The sequence below is a fragment of the Pezoporus wallicus genome, unplaced genomic scaffold, assembly GCF_028554395.1.
Source record: "Pezoporus wallicus isolate ANWC-B61680 ecotype Strahan unplaced genomic scaffold, APGP_CSIRO_Pwel_v1 contig_13838, whole genome shotgun sequence".
NCBI classification, from domain to species: Eukaryota; Metazoa; Chordata; class Aves; order Psittaciformes; family Psittacidae; genus Pezoporus; species Pezoporus wallicus.
In genome coordinates this window covers 1-24960 of record NW_026640113.1, presented here as the reverse complement: position 1 = coordinate 24960, position 24960 = coordinate 1, and the positions used below count along the sequence as shown (strand labels likewise).

Here is a 24960-nt window from a genome sequence, read left to right as displayed (position 1 = left end):
TTTAACACTACATAGACCTAACAACAGAGGCTGAGTGATCAGAAGTGATTTTCATCACAAAGCGGCCACAGCTTCAAATTCAGGGCCTGTTGCAGGCTGGGGAGTTGACATAATTACACTAAAAAATGGCTTTTCCTTTGCCAAGCACAACTCCTGTGAGTACAGAAAATGTAATAATGCAATAGCCCTGCCTGGAACGCAGTCACTGAACCATTTCACTGCCTATAGGATGTAAAAGCATCACCATTAGCTCTGGGGTTCAACACAAGTAGCGACAGGCAGCTGGAAAGCTCTCGAAGCTTCCTTAGGTGTATATTAAGTTCAAACACAGCATTGGTAGGGAAAAAGGGAAAGGAACAGTAGCTTCCAGTATCTGAATGGAGATACAGTGATGCTGGAGAGAGACTCTTCTGTAGTGATAGGGCAAGGGGTGATGGGTTCAAACTGAAACAGGGGAAGTTCAGGTTGGAGATAAGGAAGAAGCTCTTCCCTGGGAGGGTGCTGAGGTGCTGGCACAGGGTGCCCAGAGAAGCTGTGGCTGCTCCATCCCTGGCAGTGTGGTTGGACACAAGGGCTTGGAGCAAGCTGCTCTAGTGACTTTGTACCACCCATTAAATAAACTCCAGAGTAAGTTACTGCTCTGCACTGAGCATTTAATAGCACTGTTCAACCACAGTTCTGCTGCTTAGATTTTGGGTTGGCTTCATTTGTCTGCTCTCGAGCTCAATTTGCCGTCTCATAGATTAGCACAAGATCATCAACCATGCCCTTTTGCGTGGAGACATTTATGTGCGATTCTTCCCCCTCAGGTCTTGCAGAAAGATGTTCATCAACATTCATGTCAGAGCATTATCCTGGCTCTTCTTTCCAAATGCTGTGTTAAACACTGAAGTCTAAGTGAAGATTTTGGCTTCAAAGACTGAGAGGAGAAGAAACTAATGTTGAGCACTGCAGTCATTTCCCTCGAGGCCATCACACATCTTCCCCTATTGCCTCTGAAAGTGTTCTGCTGCCACCATTGCCATAGTGCTCCCTGTATGTCCCTGACCAGCTGTAGGTGTAAGTGATATCCTTCAGCAGTGAAGCAAAGCTTTAACACTCCTTTGCTGCCCATCATTTTCACTCACTGTATCCTGTCTTTTCACTCCTAGCTCAACCTGGAGGGGCTTCTGCTGACACTCCTCATCTTCCCACACAATGGGATGATTTGCTTCTTTCCTCCTCAGAAAACCCAAGCTAAAGCCATCAATCCAGGCATATTTCCCCTTCCTGGCTGCTTCCCAGGAGATTCTGCCCACCAACTGCATGAACAAGCTGGATTCTGCTCTCATGGCAGCATGTCCGCAGGTCCTTAAGTCGATTTGTGGTCATGGAAGCTCAAGTCTGGACAGGACTCCTAAGAGCAATCCCAGCCTTCCTCCCACGACAAGCATGGATAGTTTGCAGCTCTTACACCACAAACATCTCAATGCAGTGTGAATGTGGCCTCCAGGCCAAGGCTTTGAACAAGAGCACACTCATATAGGCCAAGCTCCATCAGCTGGGAAAGCACACAAGCCAGAAGGCCAAACTCAAAACCACTCTCCTGAGGTCACCCACAGCCTAAACTCCTGCCCACAGTGGAGCTCTATGAGCCACCATGAGAAGCCAGTGACATTTCCTGCTTGTGAATCAACTCCACGTTTGCCTCATCTCAGCAGATGTGCGAAGGGCATCTTTACAACTCTTAAAGCACAAGTATTTGTAACACCAAGAAGCTTTTCGCTTGCTGAGTCAAGAAGTTCAGCTGGTTTTCCTGTAGGGAAGCTCGCTGCAAGTCCAGTTCCCTGGCAAGCATAAAAGATGATTTTCTTGAAACCTGATTTTGATTTACAGACTGTTTGTACTACCTCATCTCTAGTCTTAAAGCAGTTCTGCATAAGCTTCCTAAAGTTCTTGCAGAAAGGCATGAACTGACAATTCAAACACACATCCTGCAATGTATCAGAGCTCTTCCCTCCTCCATAAATTCCTTACTACAACACACATCATTTTCAAACTGTAGTTTTCTCCAAGGAAATAAAAGATACAATATCCTAGTAACCTACACCAGTGATCTGGGTGATGGGATCAACTGTACCATGACACAGTTTGCCAATGACACCAAACTGAGTGGGGAAGTGGACACTTGGGAAGGGGAAGCCACCCTGTAGGGTGAGCTGGACAGGCTGGGAAGAACCTGATGGAGCTCAACAGGACAAGTGTCAGGTCCTGCCCCTGGGCAAACCCAATCCTGGAGCAGCTCAGGCTGGGATGTGCCTGACTGGAGCAGCTCTGGGAAAGGGACATGGAGGAACCAGCTCCATAGGAGTGAACAGTGAGCGGCTGCAGCAAAGAAACCCACCAGGGTGCTGGGGAACATCAACAAGGGCATCACCACAGGGATAAAGGTGTCACTGTCCCACTGTGCTCAGCGCTGGTAAGGCCACTCCTGGAATACTGGGTTCAGTTTGGGTCCTGCTGCACAGCAAAGCTGTGGATGGGCTGGAGAGGGTCCAGAGAAGGGACCACAAGGATGATCCAAGGACTGGGCAGCAGTGAGGAAAGGCTGAGAGAAATGGGACTGGAGAAGTCTCAGGGAGACCTGATCCCCATGTGCCCAGCCCTGTGATGCCCATATGTAAAACACACTCAGTGAAATTTATCCAATTAAAAGAAAACTATTAATATATATGCAAAATATTCTGTGTGACACTGCAAACCCACATGGAAACTGGAGTTTAAACAGAAGACATCTGTGGTTTGGATCAGCACAAGCTTCCAGTGAAACAAAAGCTTCTCCTTCACAAACCTCTCATAAATGACAAAGCAATTTTCTCCCAAATTTCACTTTTAAGCATATTTTTGAGCTCAGATTTTATACATCATTAAAAACACTGAGTCCACGCCACCTACAATAAACTACTTCTATTGTAAGCCATGAAGTATCTTTACCTGGTGCCTGAACAATGACCCTCCAGCAACGCACAGAGAAAACAATTTCAGACAACATAAACTCCCCATAAATCACAGCACTGAACAGTTTGGGATTAGGATGAGTTGCCACTAGCAACAGAGCCAAAAAGAATCAATTCTGTCACTACAGAAAGAGAACTCCTGTAACCTCAAACCTAGGCAATGTTTTCAGCTATTTGTCTCAGCAAAGTATGAGCAGTTGTGGATGTGAGCAGAGAAACATGACAACCTAACACAAAACAATGCTGAAACACGGGTTTTCCATTTAGGGGAATACAAAAAGGAATCAAAACCAGGAAGCTGCAGGGGACTGTGAATGTTTCATCAGCCCTTCTCAAACCAAAGGCATTCACTATTAAATATATCTTTATATCATTAGTCAATATGAAGATTGGGTTTGAAGCTTAAGTGTAAATGAGCACTAATCAGGTTTTGTTTTAAAATGGGAAACAAAGCAAAAACAGGCACAGGGTGCCCGGAGAAGCTGTGGCTGCCCCATCCCTGGCAGTGTTCAAGACCAGGCTGGAAACAGGGGCTTGGAGCAAGCTGCTCTAGTAGAAGGCGTCCCTGCCCATGGCAGGGGGTTGGAACTGGATGAGCTTAAGGTCCTTTCCTACCCAAACCAGTCTGGGACTCTGTGATTCTATGAGATACAACAATGGTACTTTTCCATGTCTTATCCAAACCAGATGCAAAATATTCAAGGTATTTCCTATCTAGAAACACAGCAGCACATGGTAATTCACACAGTCTACCAGGACTATTTAGGAAAGAGGAATACAAGGAGTGTCTTTGATCCCCGTTTGCTTCTGAAGAAGCCAAGACACATTCCATCACTCACACAGCTTCTTAAATCCTGGAGCTAACAACATGATCTGAAGCAGGAAACAACCCCGGAGGTTTTCCCTCACTCATCTGTTGCATTTTAGGAATCTTGACAGTGTCACCCAGGTTTCACAGAATAACAGAATCCCAGACTGGTTTTGGTTGGAAAGGACCTTGAAGCTCTTCCAGCTCCAAACCCCTGCCACAGGCAGGGACCCCTTCCACTAGAGCAGCTTGCTCCAAGCCCCTGTGTCCAACCTGGCCTTGAACACTGCCAGGGATGGGGCAGCCACAGCTTCTCTGGGCACCCTGGGCCAGCGCCTCAGCACCCTCACAGGGAAGAGCTTCTGCCTCAGAGCTCAACTCAGTCTCCCCTCGGGCAGGTTCAAGCCATTCCCCTTGGCCTGTCCCTACATCCCTTGTCCCAAGCCCCTCTCCAGCTTTCCTGCAGCCCCTTTAGGCACTGGAGCTGCTCTCAGGTCTCCCCTTCAGGAGCCTTCTCTTCTCCAGGCTCACCCAGCCCAGCTCTCTCAGCCTGGCTCCAGAGCAGAGCTGCTTCAGCCCTCACAGCATCTTCATGGCCTCCTCTGGCCTCGCTCCAACAGCTCCACGTCCCTCTTGTGCTGCTGCCCCAGACCTGGATCAGGGCTACAGGGGGGTCTCCCCTTCACACAGCAGAGAGGCAGGATCCCCTCCCTCAACACACCATTTACACCCCAATCACAGCACTCTGAGATCATCCCAACCCATTTGTACCTTCAGGAAAAGCTGTTGCTGGTTAAGGAACAGCTGCTTTCTGTTGCACATCTCTCCAGACACCACCACATGTCCAACAGGCAGTGGGAATGTGCCCACACCTCAGCCACTTCAGTGCAAAGTCTCCTAACTGTCCCAAAGCGGGTTTAAGCTGTTTAAGGATGGTTGCCACCCCACAAGCCAGGTGAAATAACCTAACTGCTTACCTAGAGTTTACCCAACACACAGGTCTGCTAACAGGGAAGCACATTCCTGCTCTCCATAGAGCTTTCTTTAAACAATACTGCTCACAGCTTTCCTCCAGAGGATATTTCTGTACCGTGCATGCAGGAATGGGATCCGTCCATCACCTAGAACTGTGAAATGTACATGTTTTCCCATCACCATCTTCTAATTTCCCTGTCAGAATAACTCCGTGCTACGTTGTTATTAGGGGGTGTGGTCCACATACCATAGAAAACCAAGTGGTGCCACCACCAAAAACGCCTGCTCCAAAGAAGCCATGGAAAGGTTGCCCCATTCCCTGGTATTCAGCTCACATACGTTATCCACAGGACATACAGGACTAAGACAAAAAAACAGGGGAGACACTGAAAACAGAATTAAGCTTCCTGAATCTGGTGTCCTTCTTGAGATAGTGAGAAAAGGAGTGAAGGCTGCCCAGTTCTGTAGGTAGAGCATCAGCTGGGTGGAAACAAGGAAGGAAAAGTACTCTGATATTCACCTATTCCTGCTGCTTGTCACTAGGGCACTGCCAATCCTTGAAGTGTTTCTCTCCCAGTTCAGCTCATAGAATCCCAGAATGGTTTGGGTTTGAAGGGAACTTAAAGCTCATCCAGCTCCAGCCCCTGCCACGGGCAGGGACACCTTCCACTAGAGCAGCTTGCTCCAAGCCCCTGTGTCCAACCTGGCCTTGAGCACTGCCAGGGATGGGGCAGCCACAGCTTCTCTGGGCACCCTGTGCCAGCGCCTCAGCACCCTCACAGGGAAGAGCTTCTGCCTTACATCCAACCTGAACTTCCCCTGTTTCAGTCTGAACCCATCACCCCTTGTCCTGTCACTGCAGTCCCCAATGAAAAGTCCCTACCCAGCATCCTTGCAGCCCCCTTCACACACTGGAAGCTGCTCTGAGGTCTCCATGCAGCTTCTCTTCTCCAGGCTCAACAGCCCCAATGTTCTCAGCCTGGCTCCATACAGGAGCTGCTCCAGCCCCTGAGCATCCTCGTGGCCTCCTCTGGACTTGTTCCAACAGCTCCATGTCCTTCTTACGTTGAAGACACCAGAAGTGCACACAGTGCTCCAAGTGGGGTCTCATAAGAGCAGAGTAGAGGGGCAGGATCACCTCCTTCAACCTCTTCTGGAATGGTGACATTCCTTACCTCTACCCACTTCATCTGGAAAGGTTCTTCTCAGTACAACCAGTCATTTCCAGCTCTTCTTCTATCATTTCCTACCCCAGGGAGAGAAAAGCCAGAGTCCCACACCATCCTTTTCCCAAAAAAGCAGCAATTTCGTTCTACTGCCAACCAGCCTCCTGGAAAAGAGACTTCAAGGAGTAAGAGAAGTCTTTTCTTCTTGCCACCAGCTTCTCTTGGTCTTGCTCACTACCGGCAGTACCATCAGATGCTACTAACACCTTGGAACAGGAAACCCAACAGAGGATAATCTTCCCCAAGGGCAAACACAGCTCAGCTGCTTAAGTGGGAATTAAGAAGCAGTTTTTAATACAACTAAATTGGAAATTCACTTATGAAAACAGCACTTTTGGAGGGGGGAGCAGGAGTGTTGTATAGTAATATTTTCTGTTGTATATATTTTCTGAATGAAACTAAAAGCTATAGTAAAGTAGAACAGTTGCTGACACAGGCTGCCTCTGCCCTGGCAGTTCACTAGCACAGTGAGGTGAAGATAAGGCAGAACATTTCTAACATCTACCCAGCTCTGCCAGCAAAACAGAGCCCAGCCCCATCCAGCCTAACACTGAACTGACCTGCTGAACCTAGAGGGAAAAGAGATCTCAAAATCATAGAATCCCAGACTGATTCGGGTTGGAAGGGACCTTAAAACTCCTCCAGCTCCAACCCCTGCCACGGGCAGGGACCCCTTCCACTGGAGCAGCTTGCTCCAAGCCCCTGTGTCCAACCTGGCCTTGAACACTGCCAGGGATGGGGCAGCCACAGCTTCTCTGGGCACCCTGGGCCAGCGCCTCAGCACCCTCCCAGGGAAGAGCTTCTGCCGAAGAGCTCAGCTCAGTCTCCCCTCGGGCAGGTTAAAGCCATTCCCCTTGGCCTGGCCCTACAGGCCCTTGGCCAAAGCCCCTCTCCAGCTTTCCTGCAGCCCCTTCAGGCACTGGAGCTGCTCTCTGGTCTCCCCTTCAGGAGCCTTCTCTTCTCCAGGCTGCCCCAGCCCAGCTTTCTCAGCCTGGCTCCAGAGCAGAGCTGCTCCAGCCCTCGCAGCAGCTCCGTGGCCTCCTCTGGCCTCACTCCAACAGCTCCACGTCCCTCTTGTGCTGCTGCCCCAGAGCTGGATCAGGGCTGCAGGGGGGGTCTCCCCTTGACGCAGCAGAGGGGCAGGGCCCTCCTGTTGACCTTTTCAACAGATAAATTTGTACAGCACAGAGGTGCATTTGCTCACTTGAGTGCAGTAAAGTATTTGGATGTGGCTGGATTCACAAGAACATTCCTCTGGCGGAAAAGATCTGGTCTCAGCTATTAACTGGATGGAGCACTGCACCTCCGCGGTGAAGGACTTGGCATTCATCAGCTTCAGCAAGTAGAGAACATCAAAGCACCCCTGCTAAGGGAAACGAACTTTCTGGGGAAGATCAAAGCCCAACGTGCTCCACAATCCTGGCCTGGGGTGTTTAAAAGACTACCCCAAACCCCAGAACAAAGACCACTGTCAACAGCCGCATTCCTCTGGCACACAGAGCTCTGCGGTAAGGGTGACTTGGCTGCAGGACACACAATACAAGTGGTCAGAAGTCCAAGTCCCCGCAGGAAATCAGGAATAACAAGATCACCATCCTTGATGTCAAGTAAAAGAAACATATCTTCACTCCTACTTGCACTCAGGCACATTTGTAAAGGCAAAAAGGAAGAGAGCAATCTCTCACCGAAAGAAAAGGGAGGACAAATGGGAATCATGTGCAGAAGAAAGAATTAAAGAACCCTTTGATCAGGCTTCAGCCACACACTAGATGATGCTCAAGATCTATCTTTCTGTAGATTTTATGCTATTTCTTGAGTGCCTACAGCCCAGTAGTGGCTACAGAGCAATAGAAGATAGAGGATTTAATCAACCTGCATTAGAGATAGCGAAGCCACTTCACTCCTGCCACAGGTAGGTTAAACACCAACTTGAACCAGTCTTTGGATACTGGCCTCAAAATTCTGCAAGCTTACAGATGAAAGACTCATGTAATAACATGGATTATGCTCTCCTCCTCAGCAGAAAAGCCTGAGCTTCAAATCATAGGCTCATGGAATGGTTTGGGTTGGAAAGGACTTTGAAGATCAACCAGTCCCAACCCCTGCCATGGTCAGGAACACCTTCCACTAGAGCAGGCTGCTCCAAGCCCCTGCGTCCAACCTGGCCTTGAACACTGCCAGGGATGGGGCAGCCACAGCTTCTCTGGGCACCCTGTGCCAGCGCCTCAGCACCCTCACAAGGAGGAGCTTCTGCCTTATCTCCAACCTGAACTTGCCCTGTTTCAGTTTGAACCCATCACCCCTTGTCCTATAGATACAGTCCCTGATGAAGAGCTGCTCTCCAGCAATCTCACACCCACACAAACATAAAAACACTGTAGCAGATCTTGTATGGAAAACGTGAACACTTGTGCCCTGCACCTCTCACACAGTTCTGTGGACTAACAGCCTTGAAAAAAGGGCAAGAAGGAGAAGAGGAACTTCAAAAGCAGGATCTGTTTCAAGTTAGGTGTTACTAAGCAGCTATATTTACTTGTCCTTTTCTTTAGGCAGCTCAGATCTCACAGAGATAGAAACAATCACACAAAATCAATGAACATGAAAGAAAACTTTCTAAGAACCAAGCGCATTACAACAAGGTGTAAAGCGCTGCCATCAACACCCTTTCTCACAAGCGGCAACACAGCTGGAAGGGAGCAAAGTACAGACAGAGATAAGACTGGCTAAAACCAGGCTGGGGAGACAGCACTGGTATGAAAAGCAGCTGCTGGAACTCAACACACCCTCATTCTGCTTATTGTTGCTTTTATAAAGGTTATGGTTAATTCACAAGTCATAGAATCCCAGACTGGTTTGGGCTGGAAGGGACCTTAGAGCTCATCCAGTTCCAACCCCTGCCATGGGCAGGGACCCCTTCCATAGAGCAGATTGCTCCAAGCCCCTGTGTCCAACCTGGCCTTCAGCACTGCCAGGGATGGGGCAGCCACAGCTTCTCTGGGCACCCTGTGCCAGCGCCTCAGCGCCCTCACAGGGAAGAGTTTCTGCCTTATCCCCAACCTGAACTTCCCCTGTTTCAGTTTGAACCCATCACCCCCTGTCCTATCACTGCTGTCCCTGATGAAGAGTCCCTTCCCAGCATCCTTGTAGCCCCCTTCAGACACTGGAAGCTGCTCCAAGGTCTCCACGCAGTTTCTCTTCTCCAGGCTCAACAGCCCCAAGTCATTCCAGCACCTCTCCTCTGCCTGGTTTTAGGATGGACAAACTTTGATATGACATAAAACATGAACAGAAATTCAACATATGGTGATGTTTCAAGGTAGGAATTCTCAATTCCGAAAACAACTATTTCACTATGTTGTTAAAAGTCTGAAAAATATTTGGGCATTTGAGTCCATTTTATTTAATAAAACATTCAGGCCCTCATCACTGTCATTCTCAAGCTCTCAATTCCAACCACAGTTCTTCTGCTTTTCTACCCTTAGGAAGTAATTCCAAGTAACTCTTCAAATTTCCAGCCTTCCCAAATATTGCCAGGAATTCCTCACGAAATGCACAAATTAATTTCTTCTTCTATTCAAACATCTTTAAAAGCCCTTTTGATCTAAGACCAGCTTAGAGTATCATACCCTCAAGAAAAAATGTGGATTGGTTGGTTCTTTGCCTTCTCCCTTTTATTCCTTCCCTCTAAACATGCAAACAGAATACAGCAGAGGCCAAAACCTAACTCCTTTATGCTCAATATTGTATGGAGGTGATCCTGGGCCTCTATTCTGCTCTCCTGAGCCCCCACCTGCAGCACTGTGCACAGTTCTGGTGTCCTCAACATAAAAAGGACATGGAACTCTTGGAACAAATCCATAGGAGGCCACGAAGATGAGCAGGGGCTGGAGCAGCTCCTGTATGGAGCCAGGCTGAGAACATTGGGGCTGTTGAGCCTGGAGAAGAGAAGCTGTGTGGAGACCTCAGAGCAGCTTCCAGTGTGTGAAAGGGGCTACAGGGATGCTGGGGAGGGACTCTTCATCAGGGACTGCAGTGATAGCACAAGGGATAATGGGTTCAAACTGAAATAGGGGAAGTTCAGGTTGGATGTAAGGCAGAAGCTCTTCCCTGTGAGGGTGCTGAGGTGCTGGCCCAGGGTGCCCAGAGAAGCTGTGGCTGCCCCATCCCTGGCAGTGTTCAAGGCCAGGTTGGACACAAGGGCTTGGAGCATGCTGCTCCAGTGGAAGGGGTCCCTGCCCATGGCAGGAGGTTGCAACTGGATGATCTTAAGGTCCTTTCTAACCCGAACCATTCCAACCATTTAGATTCTACGATTCTAAATAATTCTATTTAGTGGCTTTACCACCATAAATCTTTAAAACCTCACGAATGACTGAGCTCTTCTCATCAAAGCAGACACTGACATGTTTTATCCCTCTCATTAACAGAGGTTGTTGGAGGAAGTACACAGGGACAGAGATGCGCGTGAATAACCTGCTTGGGGCCACTGGAGACGGGATTTGACCATGCTCTCACAAGCATGAAGAATGGAACACTTCAGGTAACTCAACAGACTGTGACAAGGGACATCTCTGAACATTAAGAACAAGATTCAAAACAGAATAGAATCTAGATGCTGACGAAAGGGAAAAACTACAATTCAATACATTAGGCTTTAGTTACTTTTCCTCTCATTCCTCAATTATTGATTGGAAAATCTCTGTTTATTTCAGACAGAAACACAACCACTTACAAACATGAATCCAATAAAAAGCCTTTAACTTAACAGGTTCCTATAATGTGCTCTGGAAAAAAGTTATTAAAGTTTTAAAGGCTGCAATAAAAAATACCCAAGCAGCAAAGCACCACGTTCAGCTATTACACACCACTTCTGTTTACTGCAAGTACTTGACTGGAACGACTATGGGTTGATTAGGTTTTGCCCTTTTTAAAATATATGAATGTAGAACCCCCTTTTTTTTTCATTCTTTCCTAATGAAGTAAGTGCCTTAGAAGATTCAACAAGCTCACTGAGTTTAGAAGATAAACGTATACTGGTTTGGTTTGGAAGGAACCTTAAAGATCACCCAATTCCAACCCCTGCCACGGGCAGGGACCCCCTCCACTGGAGCAGCTTGCTCCAAGCCCTGTGTCCAACCTGGCCTTGAGCACTGCCAGGGATGGGGCAGCCAAGACCTTCTCTGGGCACCCTGTGCCAGCGCCTCAGCACCCTCACAGGGAAGAGCTTCTGCCTAAGAGCTCAGCTCAATCAGATGCACACGGATCATAAAATGAAAATCACCAACGGAAACAGAAGATAACAGCCAGGTTAAGAGTCTAGTAGGAGCAGGAGAAACTGATCCCAATGACCAACACAGGAACACAGGTCTCTGCATCTGCAGTCCAGATAACCACACTACACTGGCCTCTATAAATCCCACCTGAACCCCGTTTTACCTCCGCCTCCCCTACGAAAGGTATCTACATGAGCTGTGATCTGCTAATGTCCTTTCCCTCATTTGCGAGGACAAACATCCCGCTCACCAGCACTGAAAAGGCACAAAGTTCTCAAGGTCTCCTGAGGGGAGATGAGACCGGCCATCCGTTGTTGACCGTGAAGCCAGACTTGACCTGAACTCAGAAAATTGGATATTAAAAGGAACTGTGCACAATGCACCATCAAAGTACTGGCCAAAAGGTCTCTAACATATATTGTGTTTCTGAAGATACCTTTTGTAAGAGCAAACAGTGACAGGCCAAGGGGAATGGCTTGAACCTGCCAGAGGGGAGACTGAGCTGAGCTCTTAGGCAGAAGCTCTTCCCTGGGAGGGTGCTGAGGCGCTGGCACAGAGTGCCCAGAGAACCTGTGGCTGCCCCATCCCTGGCAGTGTTCAAGGCCAGCTTGGACACAGGGGCTTGGAGCAAGCTGCTCTAGTGGAAGGTGGCCCTGCCCGTGACAGGGGGTTAGAACTGATGAGTTTTAAGGTCCCTTCCAACCCAATCCACTCTGGGAATTCTGATTCTCTATGAGGTTCAAGTGACCTTTATGAGATGCAAAATACACACAGGTCTCAATTATAACATTAAAGTAAAAATATGGAAACCACTTATTACAACAACAACCATCATACTCTCCAAGTCACATCATCGTCCATGAAGAACAGCATCTTCTTTCATATTATTATGCCTTAGAAACACCAGCCTGTGACACCCCTCACATGAGGGACCACAGACAAGTTTTTACTTCCTGATTTAACTCCAGTTCTGTGGCACAAACATCAGCATTGCCAACACTCAGTGTTCACAACGTGCCAGAGGGTATTTTCAGCGTGGCATAAATGGAACTTGTTCTGAGCCAGCTTGACACACGGTCAAAAACACTTCAGTGAAGCCAGGTCTGGTGGTGTAATACTGTCTCCTGCTATTCACCACACCCTCCTTGCAGAGGCAAGAGCCGAAAATCTGTGCCCGCAAGACAGAATGTAATGGACCATGAACCAGACTAAAACAGAATCAGCTTCACTAGCAGAGGAACAGAGACTCATAAAACACCAGACTGGTTTGGGTTGGAAGGGACCTTAAAGCTCATCAAGCTCCAACCCCAAGCTCTAACCACCTTCCACTAGAGCAGCTTTCTCCAAGCCCCTGTGTCCAACCTGGCCTTGAACACTGCCACGGATGGGGCAGCCACAGCTTCTCTGGGCACCCTGTGCCAGCGCCTCAGCACCCTCCCAGGGAAGAGCTTCTGCCTAAGAGCTCAGCTCAGTCTCCCCTCGGGCAGGTTCAAGCCATTCCCCTTGGCCTGGCCCTACAGGCCCTTGTCCCAAGCCCCTCTCCAGCTTTCCTGCAGCCCCTTCAGGCACTGGAGCTGCTCTCAGGTCTCCCCTTCAGGAGCCTTCTCTTCTCCAGGCTGCCCCAGCCCAGCTCTCTCAGCCTGGCTCCAGAGCAGAGCTGCTGCAGCCCTCGCAGCATCTCCGTGGCCTCCTCTGGCCTCGCTCCAACAGCTCCATGTCCCTCTTGTGCTGCTGCCCCAGAGCTGGATCAGGGCTGCAGGGGGGGTCTCCCCAGAGCACAGCAGAGGGGCAGGATCCCCTCCCTGAGCTGCTGCTCATACTCTGGGGGTGCACCCCAGCAAGCAGGGGGGTTCTGGGCTCAAGTGCACACTGAAGCCAGGTCATGGGGAACTCCATGTTCACCTGTGAATGTCTAAACCTCCAGAGGAAAGACAAGGCTGGCATGCAGAGGAGGGGGAGAAACATCTTCTGTCCTGAAGCCAGATGAAAAAGGCAGAGTGCCCTCTGTCAATAGCCTCCCTGTCCCAAGCCACCGCAGGTACCGCTTGCAATACTTTGTGTAGGTTACACTGAAAATGCTGACAGCACTGTCTGCAGAAGATGCTAAAAGCACTATTGGCAAAGGATGCAAAACCTGCAAACTAAACCCTTTTCCTATCAAACAAGATGAACCATACAACACAGCACCATGGGAAGTTAAGTCAGGCTACACTAATTGTGTCTGGAATGATAACAATTCTCCTCCTCTTCCCAATACAGCTTATCATGACATTTGTGATATGTCCTGAAGATCTTCAATTCCCCTGACATATGGGGTTTTGGAAGTAAGAGTATGAGATTATAAATACTTAGAGCCTCCAAGGGAACTCCTTTCCTACAGGATCAGGCTCGGGTTTGATCAAGCAGATCAAAGGAAAAGCTTTTTGTTCCTTTAAAATAAGCCTGTGCCATGTGTTCTGATATCCAAACCTCACTTGATTGGCTGTCAGCTACACCTAGCAATTGTCACCATAAAGATCCGTAACAAAGGCAACTTTATAGGACTGCATTCCAACTGCTGGTTTTCCAAAGCTCTGCCAAGTAACACTGTGGTGAAAAATGATACTTAGCTCCAGGAAAGGCCATACTCGAATAGTCATAGAATCAGACAAGAGTTTGGGTTGAAGGGACCTTAAAGCTCCTCCATTCCCAACTCCCTGCTACAGGCAGGGCCACCTTCCACTAGAGCAGCTTGCTCCAAGCCCCTGGGTCCAACCTGGCCTTCAGCACTGCCAGGGATGGGGCAGCCACAGCTTCTCTGGGCACCCTGTGCCAGCGCCTCAGCACCCTCACAGGGAACAGCTTCTGCCTAAGAGCTCAGCTCAGTCTCCCCTCGGGCAGGTTCAAGCCATTCCCCTTGGCCTGGCCCTACAGCCCCTTGGCCAAAGCCCCTCTCCAGCTTTCCTGCAGCCCCTTCAGGCACTGGAGCTGCTCTCAGGTCTCCCCTTCAGGAGTCTTCTCTTCTCCAGGCTCACCCAGCCCAGCTCTCTCAGCCTGGCTCCAGAGCAGAGCTGCTCCAGCCCTTGCAGCATCTCCGTGGCCTCCTCTGGCCTCGCTCCAGCAGCTCCACGTCCCTCTTGCGTTTGGGGCCCCAGAGCTGGACACAGGACTCAGAAAACAGAAAGAAATAAAACCCCACACAGCTCTCTGCAGCTAAAGAATTGATTCTTAAAAAGGAAGCAGAGGCAACACTGAAAAATGCAACTTTTGGCAAAGCAAGTGCATGCTGTACTTCAAACCAGAATCCTCCTTTTCCTGTCTTCCACGACAAATGCACACCACAGCACAGTGCTCACAGCTAATGCAAGAAGCCCGAATTCTCCTGAAAGCTCTTAAAAAAAACACAAGCCCTTAAAGAAATCAGACTTCCATGGCATGTGCTGGAATTGCTTTAATAAACAAAAGCTCATTCAAATGCAACCTTGAAGCTAAAATGGAAAGAAGAAATTCCGTCTCTTTCTGATGTGAGAAATGGTTTGTTGGGGGGTTTTTACACACTATTAAAAAACCTCAGAACAATCATCTTTTGATGATTTCCCCTTCATCAGTTCACCCGACACTGTAAAGCTACTTGGAAAGAGTGAAACAAAAGATGTATTGCGTTTTATGTGTCAGGGATAAAACAAATACTGAAGGAGTGTGGCCCATTTCTCAATGTCACTGTGCCAAGACAGGCCTGAAGCATTACACTGGGGCTGTGTTTATACTGAAACCTGGGTTTTTCTGCTCAAAACTTGGACTTCCACACCCAGTAGCAACAGTTTTTTTAGGTACATTCCAAGCTTCCCTCAAACAGTTCCAGTCAAAACATCCCCAGATTTTAATTCCATCAAGAATGTGAGCATCTCATTAAAGCGCTGCCTAATTATAGGTAACGTGCCCAGACCACAGAGCCTGTGGTAGCTTTATATGGAATATTATTCAGAGTAACACCACTGAGTTCTCTCCAAAGTTCTGAGATTTATACATATTTAGTGTTCTAGCAAAGAGTTATGCTCTCTGCTCAGCTACTGAACTGAGCTTTGGAAGGGGGATAAATAAGGAACTTACAATACTCACTAGCAGCGAGAAAGAACAAGCCAAGAGGGAAGAAACAGCACCAATTCCTAAGAAAATGGAAAGCTTTAAAGTAAGAAATTAAGCTTTTAGATTTACTGGTTGTACAAAGACATCCTCTTCAAGCCTGACTCAAACAACACTGTACATAAGTTTCCGTGAGTCTCCCTAATTCTGTTTTCCCCTTTGGCAGGTTGAAGGTTTCAGAAGCTGGAAGCACAGAAAAATCCCTCTGCTCCTGTTGAAATAAAGCCACCAACACCAGAGGCAAGCACTGCATCTGTGAATGGACTGAATGACCTTGAAGGAAAAAGGAACTGTGGTGATGAAGGACAAGCTTCTGAGCAGTATAAAGGATAACAGAGGCTGCGGCTGCCCCATCCCTCTCAGTGTTTAAGGCCACGTTGGACCAGGCTTGGAGCAACCTGGTCTCATGAAAAATAGGGCCCTGGCAGATACCAGCCTGAGGCAAACAGGCTCTGGAGCATAGTACAGGGTTCAAGAACATCCAAACAAACTGCATTCCCTGCAGCTGGAGGAAGAACAGGAAGAAAGGGAAACTCCTCACCACCACTTTGCCTCAGGGCAGGAAAAGTAAAGCTTTCTCCTCAATTTTCAGCACCCTAATATATACGGCTATATATATATCTAAAGAAATGTTCTTCTACAGTTTTCTTTCCCAGTTACTGATCCTCCTGCAGCACTATCCATACTGTGATGAGACTATTCCCTAACACAATTACCTGTTAAGTGATCTGCGTTGTAGCTGCTCTATTAGATTTGCTGTATTTAAAACTGGAACTGCAGTTAGTTTCTACTTCAGTAGCTTGACTCACAGCCAGAGTTGCTGTAAACCTTATCACGAACCTACCAACATCATCAGTGAGGTTACAGAAGCACAGCTGAATTCCAGCAGAGAGTACAAAGTTTATTCATACCAAAAGCTTACTATTAAGTGGAGCGTAACTCAATGCATAAAATGACATGTTAAAACTAGCAGCAACCAGCTATTTGCAGATATATATTCATTCATACTTCTTTTTCCTTATCTGTACTGTTCATTCAGGCTTGTTATGACAAGAATGAGACACCAAGTTAGAGACCTTGAAGAAGTACTTTGTCCTCATCCTGAACACATAAACACAAATCCCCAGTAAGTTTCTTGTTCCCTCACACACACACTTCACATCTATCCTGCTATGTCTAAGCTGAGCAGAGGGAAGTGACAGCCCAGCTGACAAGGAAACAGCATCTGAGATCAGAGAGGGCTCAGATTGTTAAGGAAGACCCAAGAAGTTCTCCCCACTTAGGAAGTAAACTGAGGCTTAACAGCCCTAGCAGACAGAAGTGGTACTGCTGATCGTGATACACAAAAGCACCTTAGAAACAGAGGTGATGCCCAAGAATTGAAGTTCACAAAGTAAGAACTGGATCAAGGAAGGATCAGGGAAGAGATTAAGTATCTGGGAAGAAAAACAAAAAGACAAGTTGACTAATCAGCAGGAGGATGCAATCATCAGAGGATGGAAGACAGAAAACACACGCTGTGCAGAGACTGGATGGAGCAGCTCTGAGAAGGACTTCAGGTTTTGGGTGAGGAGAAGCTCCCCATGACCCAGCTTCAGGGTGCACTTGAGCCCAGAACCCCCCCGTGTGCTGGGCTGCACCCCCAGAGCGTGAGCAGCAGCTCAGGGAGGGGATCCTGCCCCTCTGCTGTGTGAAGGGGCGACCCCCCCTGCAGCCCTGATCCAGCTCTGGGGCAGCAGCACAAGAGGGACGTGGAGCTGTTGGAGCGAGGCCAGAGGAGACCACAGAGATGTTCTGATGCATCCAGATCAGGAGCACACAAAGGTGAGGAGCTTACAGATTTTGGCAATTCCTTTTCCACTCTGAATTTTGTTGAATGTTGAGAAGTTAAATTCAGGACCCACCAAATGCAAGGACTGTACTGCTAATCCATCTCAGCCAGAAATCACAGAATCTTCTTATCTATTTTCAACGCACTACGCAGTCAACAGACTTAAAATAATGAAGCAAAATAGGATCAACTCATCCAGACAGCAAAAAATAGCCAAGACTCAAATAAAGAGGCCTTTATAGCTCTGTAGTTCCCAAAGCAGCAGCAGGAATTGGGAGCAGGAGGCTGGGGTTACACAGTGTCTTCAATGCTACTGTACAACATTGCTTTCCCTCTCCTTCCTCACGTACTCTTCCTCGTACCCCTCACGGTAGCAGCAGCACTTGTGCAGCCACACAGGAAGCTGGAACAGATTTATCCAAAGAATACCCTTTTTGGACAGAAAAGTCAAGAAAGGTTTGACTTCAGGTGGGTGAGCTCCCTTAATCCACATGGCTCACCCATCCTTGTGCTGCTACAGGGAGACAGGAGAAACACTTGGCAAGCAGAGCTGCCCCTTCAGCAGCAATCCAGGCTTCAGAACAGATTAAACTACACACTCACTCTCTCTGGCAAAACATGAAAGCAAGCAAGCTTTTAAAAAGCCATTTTCACAGACTCACAGACTGGTTTGGGTTGAAGGAACCTTAAAGCTCATCCAGCTCCAACCCCTGCCACGGGCAGGGACCCCATCCCCTAGAGCAGCTTGCTCCAAGCCCCCGTGTCCAACCTGGCCTTGGACACTGCCAGGGATGGGGCAGCCACAGCTTCTCTGGGCACCCTGTGCCAGCACCTCAGCACCCTCCCAGGGAAGAGCTTCTGCCTAAGATCTCATCTAAATCTAGCAAAAACTGTAAAGGCACACGAAACAGACCTTGAGATACCCTTCAAGGTAAAGCAACTACCACCTAGCAAGTTTCTAAAGTCCACAGCATATAATAGACAAAAATACATTACAGAAATACCAAATTGAATTAAAATAGGGATTATACAGCCTTAAAATATGGACTATCTGCTTTACACTTTTGCAGACACATGCACACACCCAAAAGGAAAGCATGCCAATGTCCCAGCAAACCATGGGCAACTTCAGACTACTATGTGTGACTTATTTGCTACCACCATACAAAGCAAACTTTAAAACCAAAAGAAAACCTATGAAAAATGCCAACACCTCTGTTAAATTCAGCTATTCAGAACACAGTTTGCCCCTGGAAAAGAAATATACTGAAATAACTTGCTGACTAAAAGCAGGCAGGTGTGGAGAGTGAAGCAGTAACTTCTAGACATAGAGAAACTTGGAAGGATTTCTGGTTGACAGCAACAAAACCTACATTTACCTTTCGGGGGGGAAAACCTCCTTTTGCAGCACAGTTGCAGAAAGACAACCTCGTTATAGCAATGCCAGCACATATCTACCACATGAAAGGGGATCGGAGCTTCAGTGAGCTCCAGAAGATAAACATATGTCATGCCTAAAACGGAGCCAATGAGCCTACAAGCATCCTGAATCACTTGTTCCACAAATTCCCCAGTCACTAAGTCTGAAGCAATGTAACACCAAAAGCCAAATCGAGATCCTAAAGACAGAGATGTATTTTTAAACTGATCTGCTAACACATTTCAAAACACATTTTGTATTATAGTCTTGTCAAGTCATGAAAAGATAATTCAGCGTTACTGCTACTGAGCTTCCACAAAGAAGAGAAACACAACGGAGTTTGTTAAGACTGCAATGGGTATTTTTCTTGTTAAATAGATACTGTGTTGTGTCAAAAGTTGTCCAACTCCCACTAAAGCTTTCCACTCAACCAGCACACAGTTGTGTCAAGTCCCAGGTATGCTTTCCACAAGCAAAATATGTTGCCTTTTCTTCCCAGCCTCCAGGACCTACATCATAGAATCACAGACTGGTTTGGTTTGGAAAAGACATTAAGATCATCTAGTTCCAAACCCCTGCCATGGGCAGGGACACCTCACCCTAGAACATGTTGCTGCAGGCTATGTCCAACCTGGCCTTGAATACTGCCAGGCATTTACCACTTCTTTGGGAAACCATTCCAGTGCCTCAGCATCCTCACAGTAAAGAGCTTCTTCCCTGTATCCAACCTAAATCTCCCCTGTTTCAGTTTGAACCCATCACCCCTTGTCCTATCACTCCAGTCCCTGATGAAGAGTCCCTCTCCAGCATCCTTGTAGCCCCCTTCAGATACTGGAACCTGCTCTGAGGTCTCCATGAAGCTTCTCCTCTCCAGGCTGAACAGCCCCAACTTTCTCAGCCTGTCAAATCTACACCCTTGCATACAAAACACTGCATTATCATTCAAAAAGATGACATATTTTAAATAAACAGGGTGGTTTTGGTTATGTGCAGCCCTCAAGGCTATGAAATATCTGCAAAGGGGCTGGAGAAAAGGTAGTTACACCTATAAAGATGAGCCTTCTATGATAAGCCACAACCCTGACCAAGAAGAATCCTGTTTGGAATAAACAGTAGTTGAGTCTTCATCCTCTCCAAATGACATAGTTTAAGCCTTCAAACCACAAACATTTAAAGCAGTGCTCAGTTTTGCATAAAGATATCAAAGCTACTGGAATGGCAAGTATGCTTATGATGTGGGGGGCTGCCAAAAATCATCTGTTAATACACTACATAATGGCTGTGTTCTTCTAGAATTCATAAGAGAACTTTCTGATCTTTGCCTTGTGTCCTTTCTTTTTAGTTGTATACAAAACTGAACTCAAATGACAGAAAAAAATGTAATTAAGAGTTTTAAATCCCATACAAACCATATGGTTTAAAGGTTGTCTGTGTGATTTGAATGCTTGCATTTATATGCTAATAAATACAGAAATTGTTTTAATTATTTACCACTTTTAAATGTGAATTTTAAATGCATTCTTAATCACTAGCTTGCAAGCCACGCATTCAGACTTCCCTGTTGCCACTGCGACAGTTGAGTTTGTAGAATTCCGAACAGTACAACTCAAAGAGTATAAAGTCCAACTCCTGCAGTGCCCAAAAGCTCCAACAGTGTTATGAAAGGACCCAAACTCTCCCAAGCCTTGATAAATAAACAGTTTTCAGTTAGAATTTAATACTTTGGGATAACAGCAGGGTGCTTTCCACAAAAATCATTCTCTGTTCCAGAGACAAAAAGATCCTGTGTGTGGTTCCAGGGAGCATTGCTTTCTGGAACATTCCGGAATCACGGTGGCTGCATATTCTGAATACAGTCATAAACACACCAGTAATGGGATGATGAGGTTGACACCCAACGTCTCACACGAGTGTCACACACCAGCCAGCGCAGCATCAACACCACCAAGTCCTCAAAGCCCAGCTCCCCCTTCTCAGCAACATGCAATTAAAAGGGCTCTGCATCACAAAGCAAGTTTGCATTAATTTTAAGCAAAAATTCTCTTGTTCTCTCTTATTCTGTTATCTGATGTTTGAATAAATCATTGACGCAACAGAGCTGTCCTATCCTATCACATCATTCCATGTTTAAGGAATGTTTAATCTGTAAATCCAGGCAGCGATTCTGCAAAGGCAGATTGCTTGCAGCAAGACTGCTGGTCAGACTATGCACATTTAGTGACTGTGGTAGTGAATTAAATATATTAACCCAGTTTCTTAATCCATAACATCCAAATTTATAAACTAACTGTAGAAAAACCAAATTACATTAAAGAAAACTATTTTTCAGCTGGCATTTTCACATGTTTTCCTGGCTTTGTAACCACAGGCCAATAATGCCTGTGACATCTTTCAGCAGAGCACAGACTGAAGTGATTATAAGCGCCTGAAAAATAGGAAATGCCAATAAAACCTGGACTAGAACAGCAGTACCTGATCTGGATGTTCTAAAAATATGTTTCCATCCAGGGGGAAAAGAATTCCTTGGCTCAGTCTGTTACTTATTACTCAGCATTTGGTAGTTAAACACTGCACAGCCACTCATTTGAATCGAAGGAAATGAATGCTGTGATCTTGCCCAGACAAAAAAGTGTCTCAACACCCACAGAAGAAAAACAGGGGAGAGAAGGTTCAAGCCTCCACAGTGTGATTTATGAAGAGAGCACACTGGGAGAGCGAGACAAACAGCCCAGCAGCTGTCAAAGGCAACACATTTGCATTTTATATACAAATATAGAGCAAGGCATCTTGTTTAAATAAGTAATGGGTGGACTATACACTGCCAGACAGAGCAGGATGGCACAGAGCTTACTGCTGAATACTCGACAGAAGAGCCATCCTAGAAATTGATTCTCCAAATGGAACGATTAAGCTTCCGTATAAAGCAATAACCCAACCACTGTGTTTTCCTAAAAGCAAACTTTTAACTTCAAAAGGAGCAATCACATCAGGTAAAATGAAGACTAAAACCCCCACAGTTATGTCCTGTTTCCCTACTGATCTTCACCTGGGCAGAGTTTTAAATTCTACATGGAAATATCTGAGTTTCTTATGGTAAAAAATAGAATCTATTTAAAGGTGTTTGTTAAAAGGAGACATAAATCATGAGTGGGTTTAAGATATTTGCATCATTTTAGCAGCCTCTTACAACTGGTAAATCAAAATCTGGGTCCATTTTACAGAGAAACACTGCTGAAAAGACCAATGCTTTCTGCATGCTGTTTGTGACAGGGGCTTTCTTTCTACCATTTCCCCCATTGAAGAGGAGAAAAAAATGGTTTGCATTGTGTTAGCTCCAGTTATAATTTCCAGCTGTGTCAAAACTTTAACAGCCTAAAAGCAGGAAATCCAAAGAGGAAATTCCATCGTCAGTTCCTGGAGTTTTGTAACTCCAATGTTCTTCTAAAAACTGGACCTTAAAGGAATTTTTGGTAGCATTTGCTGTAACCTTACCTGATATCTTCAAGTAGCTCACATTCTGCCTGGTGCTTGGCCTGAAGTTTTGTCATCTGCTCAACCTGAATGTTTTTTAGCTCCTGTGTAACTTTCACCTACAAAACAAACCACAGACCACATATATTTGCTGGAGAGTTTAAATGATTTCAACAAGAAAAAGACACAGTTTGTGTCCTCCACCTATTCTGAAATAGCACATTTCAAACACGGAGTTAAGAGTGCAGTTTAACATTCAAAAAGGCTGATTTCAAGAAGTGCTGTCACCCCAGCAGGCTTACACTGCACATAGCAAGAGCCTCATGCTTAGGGCCCAACCATGACCAAAAGGTGCAATTTTATTCCAAAACCTTGAAGCTTGTGTGCATTAGAAAGAGTTTTGCCCACCAAAACCAGGAAAAACAGGCCATGGGGGGGAAAATTACATTATAATATACATATTTAGCACTTCAGTGCAAATCAGGCCCATTTTGAAATGTACTGAACTGTCCTACACTTGCTATCATTTAAAGAGAGCTTAAACACCAAGTTGGATTTTCGTTGCGCATCACATCAAAAGAGCCTCTCTAAAAGGCTTCAGAAGGTCAACCTTTTGTTTTTCGTATTGGTGTCATTTCCCTTTGAACCTTGTGATCACAAAGCTAAGATTTCAGTACTTTGGGAACCAACCTGATAACTGACAGCACCATTGGCACAGGTACAGGGAATGACTGGATTCTGGAAGGGAATCTGGGGCTTGTTTTGCTGTTGGTTTTATAGAACAAGAGGTCTTGGCATTTAAGCCCTCTAGTGATCACAGGGAATCCATATATCGGCCTAAAAAATGACCTGAAGACATTATGCATTCAGGAGGGCAGAAATGCCAGTTACTGTAGTGCAGGAAGAGGTGAAGAATTCACAGAGGAAGAAGATACAAAATTCCCTCTTTTTCAGTAGCAGGGCAAAAAGCCCTTAGATCTCATCAACCAGCAAAAGCCTCCTCAATTTTAACACTGAAAACAAGCCCCAGCAACCAGCACCCTTCAGCCAACATTATCTAAAGACACATTTTTCACATGATACCAAAATAGTTAAAAATCACATGTATGTGACTTCAAGCAGAAAAAAAAATGTCTATTTTTAACATGAACTTTCAGCATTCGGGGGTTTTATCTGTATATGAAAAAGAAAACCCTACTCCAAATAAATAAACCCACACAAGATGACCCATGTAATGGAAATAATCTCGAGTAATATAGGCAAAGAATGCCACACATGGAGCATAAATAAGCCACCAAATGCAAACTGAAATAGAAATGAGAACTGGTTCAACCAAAGCAGAGTCCACTCGCAAAACAAGAGGTCGAAAGGAAGGAACGAGCCAGGGAGAGATGTTCCCTGCAGTGCCTGCCAGGGCTACTGGAGATGACAAGGGATTTCTGTCTATGCTTCCTTCCCAAGCTCTCCCAGTCACTATTATACGGGTCTCCACCCGGCAAACCCCTGCAATGTCTTCACCAAGAAACCTCCGTCTCACATCCGAGATCTCAAACAACCCCATCGAGCTACAACAAATCAGGCTGCGAATGCTTACAGCCCTTATCAGGCAGCAGAGAATATCTAACACACACCAAGCTCAAAGCCACAGAACTCCCTTCCACGGCTCCTGTAAAAGAGCAGCTTCTCCATCCTGTGACCTGCTCCTCCGGCTGCAGCTCTCCCTTTCTCCCCACACCACTGCATAACTAACCACTAAATCTCCATGGATCAGCACTTGCACATAGCTCAAGACCCCACTACGGCTCAAGTCGCCCAGAGAACAACCTGCACGCAGAGAAGCCGCACCAGCAACAGTCCTTATTCGAAATCTACATTTCTTCTTACACCCCTTCCCACAGCAGCCCCCCATAAAGCAAAGCATCCTGTATTCCCATGGACACAAAAAGCCCCCCCCCCCCCTCCCCGGTGCATCTGCAGGTTGTTCCCATCACACCGATGTTGCCCATTTCTGGTCGCTCCTGAGCCATGCCGGGATACCCTGCATCCTTGCATCAACTCCAGACGTGACCTTCTCCGCCAAGCCAACCGACCCACGGCCGCCGGCAGCAACGCACCGTAGCGCCCCAACGCAGCTGAGCCCCCAGAACACAGCCCATAGCACCCCACAGCCGCCTGACCACCCCTGCAGCCATTGCCCCCCTTCCAGCCCTGCCCAGCCATTTCTCGCCTCCATCTGGAGCACCACCACCCGGTATCGGGGGTACCCCAAAACCCACGGGCCAACCATTGCCCACCCCTTTCCTCACCAGCCTTCCCCATACCCACAGAGCTCCCCTCCATACCAGACCCCCCTTCTCTTTTCTACCTCCCCCCCCAAAGCCCCACAACCCCCAGTTCACCCCCCTTGTCCCTCCTAACACTTGTTTTCCCTCACCCGACCTCCCTCCATGCTCCACCATAGCACAGCCCAACCTGCGGCCACCCCTCCCCACCGGCGCCCTCAAACCCCTTCATCCCCCCTCCCGTTACACCCCCAGACCCCCCCACTCTGCCCTAAACACATCCTATCGCTACCAGCACCCCCAAATCAGCCTCCAGCCCCATTTATCCCCCCCCAATACACACACATAGAGCCCTCAACACACACAGAGCCCCCCCCCCCCCGGCCCGGGTGGGCCCTCACCTTCCTCGGCGGCGGCTGCATGGTGCTGCGCTGGGTCTCCACATCAATTCCCTCCCCCCGGCAGCAGGATGCGGCCCCCGCTGCAGGAGGAGGAGAAGGAGGAGAAGGAGGAGCGGGCAGCGATCGTCTCCCTCCCGGTGCAGGGCGAGTCCCGG

The 24960-nt window shown here is 47.2% G+C and overlaps 1 protein-coding gene across 2 annotated transcripts in view; it reads right to left on the bottom strand.

Moving 5' to 3' along the window:
- Positions 1–24954, bottom strand: part of FCHSD2 (FCH and double SH3 domains 2) — a 147695-nt gene extending 122741 nt beyond the window's left edge. For both annotated transcript variants that reach the window (XM_057417404.1, XM_057417405.1), the window contains exons 1-2: positions 24806–24954; positions 22144–22241 (exon numbers count right to left, since the gene is read on the bottom strand). In XM_057417404.1, the coding sequence (XP_057273387.1) occupies positions 22144–22241; positions 24806–24826 (119 nt within the window). In that variant the 5' untranslated portion in view covers positions 24827–24954. The remainder of the gene's footprint in view (positions 1–22143; positions 22242–24805) is intronic.
- Between the last annotated feature and the right edge of the window lie 6 nt (positions 24955–24960).